This window comes from Sturnira hondurensis, unplaced genomic scaffold (genome assembly GCF_014824575.4).
Source record: "Sturnira hondurensis isolate 20B ecotype Veracruz unplaced genomic scaffold, ASM1482457v3 Scaffold0001547, whole genome shotgun sequence".
Taxonomy (NCBI): Eukaryota; Metazoa; Chordata; class Mammalia; order Chiroptera; family Phyllostomidae; genus Sturnira; species Sturnira hondurensis.
The window spans coordinates 680,675-688,352 of NW_028074178.1; the positions used below are offsets into that span (position 1 = coordinate 680,675).

At 45.5% G+C, this 7,678-nt stretch overlaps 1 protein-coding gene across 1 annotated transcript; it reads right to left on the reverse strand.

Moving 5' to 3' along the window:
• Nucleotides 1-243: 243 nt before the first annotated feature.
• LOC118975997 (serine/threonine-protein kinase MARK2-like) lies at nt 244-2,859 on the reverse strand. The gene has a single exon (XM_037030265.1). It carries the CDS (start codon nt 2,857-2,859, stop codon nt 244-246), a length of 2,616 nt encoding a protein of 871 aa, XP_036886160.1.
• Nucleotides 2,860-7,678: the final 4,819 nt, after the last annotated feature.

Consider the following 7,678-nt stretch of genomic DNA (forward strand, 5'->3'; position numbering starts at 1 on the left):
GGAGGGCTCACCTGGGGGTTGAAGGGAGCCCAATTGGCTAATCTGGAGTGCTCACCAGAAAGTGGTGAGGGAGCTGGAAGAGCCATTCTGGAGGGCCAAGCTGTGGTGGTCAGGGGGCCAGAAGGGCCATACCAGGTGGTCAGGCTGAGGGTGGTGAGGGAGCCCGAAAAGCCACTTTGGAGGGCCGAGGTGGCAGTTGTCTGGGAGCCAGAAGAGCCACCTGGATGAGTTGGGAAACCCCTTTCAGCTCGGCTTTTTCTTTGCATAATTTTCATTTTGTTGTGGTCCTATCTTTGCTCTCCATGATTTTTTTGGCCATTTTGTGTGGGCTTTTGGTTTATTCTCTTGGTGTTTGTCCATGGATGGGGAGGGCCGACAGCAGAAAAGTTTGAGAAAGAAGTGCAGGACCCTTCTGGGTCCCTGCTGCCGGCTCTCGCTGTGGTGGGAGGATGAGCCTTGGCTGCTGCTGGTGCTCCTGGTGTTCCTGGTGCTCCTGGTGTTCCTGGTGCTCCTGATGCTGCTCTCTCTGCTGCCTGGGGTGGTGAAGGAGCCCGAGGAGCCATTGTGGAGGGCTGAGCTGGCAGTGGTGAAGGACCCTGAACAACTCTGATGGAAGGCAGGGCTGGGTGTGGCAGCCATGGACTCAGGGCGGGAGAGTGTCCTGGATTTGACACTCTCCGCTGTTATGGCCACCTTTCCTTCTCCACCGGTGGTGGAGACATCCACCCTTTGTTCCAGGCTGGTGGTTTTGATGTCCACCTCTGGTTCTGTGGTGGCAGATGGAACGGTCAGCTCTGTGCGCATACTGGTGGTTGTGATGACCACCTCCGGTTCTGTGCTGGCAGATGAAATAGCCAGCTCTGTGTGCATGCTGGTGGTTCGCGTGGGCACCTCCGGTTCTGTGCTGGCAGATGAAATAGCCAGCTCCGTGTGCATGCTGGTGGTTCGCGTGGGCACCTCCGGTTCTGTGCTGGCAGATGAAATAGCCAGCTCCGTGTGCATGCTGGTGGTTGTGATGACCACCTCCGGTTCTGTGCTGGCAGATGAAATAGCCAGCTCCGTGTGCATGCTGGTGGTTCGCGTGGGCACCTCCGGTTCTGTGCTGGCAGATGAAACAGCCATCTCCGTGTGCATGCTGGTGGTTCGCGTGAGCACCTCCGGTTCTGTGCTGGCAGATGAAACAGCCAGCTCCGTGTGCATGCTGGTGGTTCGCGTGAGCACCTCCGGTTCTGTGCTGGCAGATGAAACAGCCAGCTCCGTGTGCATGGTGGTGGTTTGCGTGGGCAGCTCCGGTTCTGTGGTGGCAGATGAAACAGCCAGCTCCGTGTGCATGGTGGTGGTTTGCGTGGGCAGCTCCGGTTCTGTGGTGGCAGATGGAACAGCCAGCTCCGTGTGCATGGTGGTGGTTTGCGTGGGCAGCTCCGGTTCTGTGGTGGCAGATGGAACAGCCAGCTCCGTGTGCATGGTGGTGGTTTGCTTGAGCACCTCTGGTTCTGTGCTGGCAGATGAAATAGCCAGCTCCGTGTGCATGGTGGTTTGTATGGGCAGCTCCGGTTCTGTGCTGGCAGATGGAACAGCCAGCTTCACTTCCACTCCTGTGGATGGGATGGCCACCATTTGTGTCAGACTAGTGGTAGAGACAGTCACATGTGTTGCCACGCTGGTGGCAGGGACAGCCACCCTCACGGACCCACTTGTGCTGGGGACAGTCACCCTTGGTGCCACGCTGGTGGCAGGGGCGGGCATCCTCGCTGCCACATTGGTGGGTGGACTGGCTGGCTTATTCCTTTTCTCTCCCACTGCCCGCAGCTCGGGGGTTTTGGAATGATGTCTTCTCTGATCAGGGAAGGAGCAAGGTCTTACTCTCACAGTGTGGCTGCTGATGTTCCTGTTTGTACTGTGGAGAATTAAATATGTGCCCATGATATTATTATATGTTTTTTTGGCAACCGATTCCCTTATCTCCTCCTGGTCGTACCCAAGATGTTTCATTTTTTCAGTGATCTGATGGTCGATATCACCGCTAGGTGGCTCACGGTACAGCTTCACTTCCTCCTTTTGGTCTTTGTTGACCCAGGGGTCCTTGATAATAGTGTCCAGAGTTGGCCTCTCAGTGGGCTCAAGGGTCATTAGGTTCTTGAGAAGGTTCTGACACTCCTTGGAGACAAAACGTGGTAGCAGGAAGTGCCCTCTCAAGACCCGTCTCTTCACTTCCCCAAAGTTGTCTCCCTCGAAGGGGAGCCTGCCCGCCACGATCTTATAAAGGATGACTCCCAGGCTCCAGATGTCGGCCTTCGGGCCGTCATAGGGCTGGTTCCTCAGGATCTCCGGGGCCATGTAGGTCACGGTCCCACAGAACGAGCTCAGCTTACTGTTGTAAAACTCCTTGCTAAAGCCGAAATCTGCTAACCTGATGTTGTGGTCAGCATCTAGGAGGATGTTCTCTGGCTTAAGGTCTCTGTGTACGACGCCCTTTTGATGACAATAGTGCAGTGCTGACAGGAGTTGTCTGAAGAGGGTGCGGGCCTCCTCTTCTGTCCGGGCGCCATACTTCTCCAGGTAGTCGTATAACTCACCACCGCTCAGGTGTTCCATGAAAATGAAATACTGATCTTCCATGTCAATGACTTCAAACAGTTTTGTGATGTTCGGGTGGTTCAACTTTTTCAGGCATTGACATTCTCGAAAAGCCAGAGAGGAGCCCTGCTTGTTGACAATTTTCACTGCCACCTCGGTGCCTGTTTCAACGTGGCGGGCCAGCATGACTTTTGCAAAGGAGCCCTTGCCTATTGTGCTGAGCAGTACATAGCCACCAATACGGCACTCCTTGTTAGCCAAGGATCTAAAGGCCTCAGGCATGATGGAAAAAAAAAAAGAAAAACAAAATAATAATGAAAAGAAACAAAGCGAATAGTCCTGATCCAATGGGTTACCACCAATTCGGCTTCCCGGACACTAACGGACTGAAACCTTAGCCCAGACAGGAGCCCATTTATATTGGCTGGGCTTGCGCTGCATCACTGTGGGGCTTTGTGACCTCGCAGCTGGTGGTGACCTACAGTGGTCCCCTCCCTTTGTGGCTTCATGGCAGTTTAACTCTGGAAAAAGCATAGTAAACAGACCCCCAAAAGCTTGTTTTAAATGTGGGTATACAAAGATTGATATGTACTTTATTAGAAGTGAAAATCTGTAAGATACAAATAAGAAATCTGAAAAGAATGTAATCAAATGTAAATATGAACATAATTTTCAAGTGGTCAGTTTTTCCTATATCATTGAATGATTTCTGTGTGGAATGGGTCTTTAATTTTGTCAATTATCTTTTAAGCATCTATGAGGATAATCATACAATTTTTGTGTTAGTTCTAATTAATAAAGACCCATGATACCTTTACCTTTCTTAAAGTTGGCTCATCCTTGCGATCTGGGATTAAGCACTCTATATTCATGATTTTGGTTTTTTAACATGTAAATTATTGCTCCATAAGATTTTATTTAGTGTTTTGCATAAATATTTATAAGTATGATTAGCTTGTCATTTTGTGTGTGTGTGTGAGAACTCAACATCAAGCTTTAATATTTCTAAAACAACCACTAAACGCACATACACACCCATGCCTTTTTATAAAACAATTCAAAACACAGGTTTATTGGTAAGGGCGCAGATTGGGTTCTTCAAAGGGAGGCTCACAGCCGACTCTGGTGGCAAGGGAATAACTAGGAATTTGAAGATTGTGGGTTAGAGGAAGGCAAGACAGAAAGAGAGAAGGTCCTGGTCTAACAAATCTTACCAATTTGTAGTCTGAAGAAATATTCTGATCTGGGTGGGAGTTTGTGTGATAAAGTTGTTAAGTGCAGAGGTACCTAGTACCGTTGTACAATTCCTCTCATTCCCCTTGGTCCTGCTGTGTGCGCTCTGCTCCGTGGTGTCTCACTTCTCGTAATCTGCAGATACAACAGCCTGGCATTACTTCTGTGGAAAAGGGAGGGCGGGGAAGTGGGGAGATGTGCGGCCCACTCCAGTAGACCCACTTTGGTGGGAGCATCATTTTACAGAATTTCCGGGCAGGACCAGGCTTGAAGGGGAGGCCAAGACAGAGAGTCACACTAAGGATCAGGAGTCGGAGAGTTAGGAGTTTAGAGATGAGTGTGAAATTGGACTACTTTGTCCTGAAACGCTCAGGGAAGGTGACACTGGAAAGGTGCAGAGGCAAACCTGTAGCAGTAGGTAGTCAAGTTCCCTCCCGCACAGCCCTTAGAACTGGAATGTCACGTTCATGTGCATAGTTTCCTGTAAACTCTACAGGAATGTGGTGTGTCAGGTAGAGCCAACCACACTATGATTATATTTTCTAGATGAATAACATTACGTTGGATGAAGCATAGTTCCTAGTCCAAGGTCAGACAGCTAGGGAGTTGTAGAATTCGGTTCATGTCTAGATTTTCTGAACATCTTCAGCTTTGTTTCTCATGATAATTCAGACCTATGTACACTATGTATTCCTAAGATGATGCTTCTTTGCCTCTAACAAAGTGGGATGTGCCTGACAGTTTTCAGCTATCATTACATGGATTTAATTTGGGGGGTCCTTCCTAGCGGTGACTGGGAAGTGCCGCTGAACACCGAAATTAAGGAGTATGATTGATCCATGAGAAAAGGGTTGATCTTAATTCACTGACATTCTGATTACACTCAGGATGCCATTTCTGTGCGCATTTAATAACCTTCAAAGTATTTTCAACTGCAATCAAAATACATCTTTATGCTTTCTTGCTTTGAAAAATGATGATGCAGCTATAAATAATGCAGTAAAGATCTCTGATTGTTGCCACTTTGACATGTGTGGATCAAAGAGAGAGTTGCTGAGCGATTCAGTAAGCTGAACTTTAAAATGTGTTTCTAGTTGTCAGTGAAATAGTGCTATGCATGGGTGGTATCTTAGATTTCCACTTGGCCAACTGCAAAGATAAATGACCAATGTTGCAGGCATGGAAGAAAAATTATAAGGATTCCAGATAAATGCACAGCACTCTCTGAAATTTCCGTAAGTAGCACTTTGTTTTTTCCTTCTGAGTAAAGCTATATTCTTAATTCTATGAAGAAGTAAGAACATATTCTATATGTTTAAGGAGCTTTATCAAAAATATAATGTGCTGTGTTACATTATATTTTGTCTCAGTAAGGCCCACCCCACTTTTAAACTCAACTCTCTAGCATTTCAGAATGTTTGACTGTCTAAGGTAGGATGCATCTGACAAATGTACTCTGACATATTTATTATTTAGGAACAACCCCAGAGTGCAAATGAGCACTTAAAGCTTTTCAGGCTAGGAAAATGACTAAGTGCCATCTCCTGAAATGTGCTATTCTTTTTAGTAGTATACTTGTGAATTTTATAAGGCTTTAAGATGCACAGAGGAAGTATCTTTACATAGTCTGGCTCTCAGTTGCTAGTTCTAGGAGACTGGCTGGCTACAACAAACATATTTCCTTTTTAATTTTACTCATTGGACTACACCGGTCTTCGCCAGTGACATGACCAGTTTGACCGGTGCAGACAAGTTGTCTACCAGGTATTGTCTGCCTTAGACAACACCTGGACCATTGGTAAGGGTTACAAATAGAACCTTAGGAATGTGCTTTTTATAAAAACTTTTTGTATATAGCCAAATGAAACTATTGCATAGAGATGAACTTTAAAGAAGGCCAGGTGGCTGAAAAAAATTGTTTAATTCTATACTAAGAACCAAAGAGATTTTGTTAGCTCTTCTTATTTATTGTTGAATTAAATGTTCTTAATAAAGGACTTTCACCCCAATTAAATACTGTAGAAGTTGATTTACTTTAAAATACATGCCAGTGTTGCTAATTATCTTGAAATATTTTTCAATGAAATCACTGCTGTAAAACAAGTAGAATTGCTCCTTTTCATGAAGCATTTTTTTATTGTAATGAGAAATTTAAAACCCATTGTTTACATGCAAATTAACAGAAAGGCTCTTTTGACAGCAACAGCTCTTAAAAAGTTTCTCTGATGCAGATGAAGCTCAGACCTGCGGTGGCGCACTTGGGTTCCTTGAGGAGAGAGCCTGGTGGAAGCTGGTACCAGCCCGGTCCGTGCAGGTGGAGGGGCAAGTGTGAGATGGCCTTTGGCTTCCTTTTGCTGCTCCTTGAGAAGGATTTCCAGCAGGGGTGGTACATTTAGACTTCTGTCACTTTGGACACAAAATTAAAATAAATACCCGCTCTTGAACTATTTTCAGGACAAAATCTGCTGCCTGTTTTTTGTTTGAAAATTCGTGTGGGTTTCTTTTTTGTTTCCTTTCTCTCTTTTATTCTCTTTGACGTAACTTGCTAGTACTTTGACTCCAAAATTATTTCTTCTCAGGGCAAGGGAGAGGAATAGGGGGCATCTGTAATAGCATCAACAACAAATGACGATACGTAAATAAATAAAATTATTTCTTTTCTAAGAGTTTAAGATTTAAGATAGTACATCATTTAAGTGAATTGGGGCTCAAATAGCTATAAAAGGAAGAAATACACATTCCTTTTAAGAAGAACTGAGAGAGAGATTTTGCTTACAAGAATGTTTCGCAATAGAAGTTAGGTCAAATTTAGAAAGGTCCATTTATATAAATAAATATTTTTGACAAAGAATAAACATGTATTTCCCATGGTACAGTTAGAAGAATAATTCTTATTTTTTATTGAAATAAGAATTGGTTCCTTTCCCAAGGGCAGCTTCTTTTTTCACCTCTCTGAACCGGGTAATAGTGCGGCATTATTCCAGTGACTGTGCTCATTTCACTTAAAGAAGTGTGTTGTCATTGCCTGCCTGTCCCAGCCCTGCCCAACAGCAGGTGGTGTACACCTTCCTCCTAGAAGGGCCTCTGAACTGGCCTGAAACAGACCTGCCAGTGGGATCTTAGGAGCCCACTCACATGATCAGGGGACCGAAAATCGACCTGGCTTCTGTGGGATCACGTGGTTCACAAATCTCTGGGCTCCTCTGTGTTCTCTGGTGCCCACCAGCGCTGCCCAGTTAGGAACTGCTGTAAGGTTTCCCGTGGGTTTCTAGTCCCATGGAACTGGCTTCTACTTGGCTGGGACCTTGATCATTCCCTTCGTTTTGCTCCTTCCTGTTCCCAGAGCAACCCCTTGGTGACCCCCATCCCAGCCATTTCAAACTTGGTAAATTGCACAGGTATCTAGCAACTCACTTTCCTGATAATGTTTTAAGCATTATGATGGTTTACAGGCTTTCACTGATATATTCTGAAAGAAGGTAGGGCTTTCCGAACATGGTTAATAACATAGATTTTTATTTGGGCTTTTGTTTTAGATCTATGATGTGAAATTGGATGCACAAAACACCTCATAGAAAAGGCTCTCTCTGGCTCAGGTACCATGTCCTCCGAAGGGCAAGGGAGCCCCTTGAGCCCACACTAGAATTCCCGATCCTAGACTGTAATGGGACAGTGGGCCAACTGTAGGATATGCTCTGATGCATTGGATGTCACTATTCAATATTTAAATAGAGAAGCAGAGGAGAAGAACCAATACGTTATCCAAGGGGCATGTGTTGTCATGCTTTCCCATGATCTCTTTACCTTTGGTCTCATTCCAAATAGGACACACAACCACAAATAAAGCTGAAAAAACATGTCTGCTTTA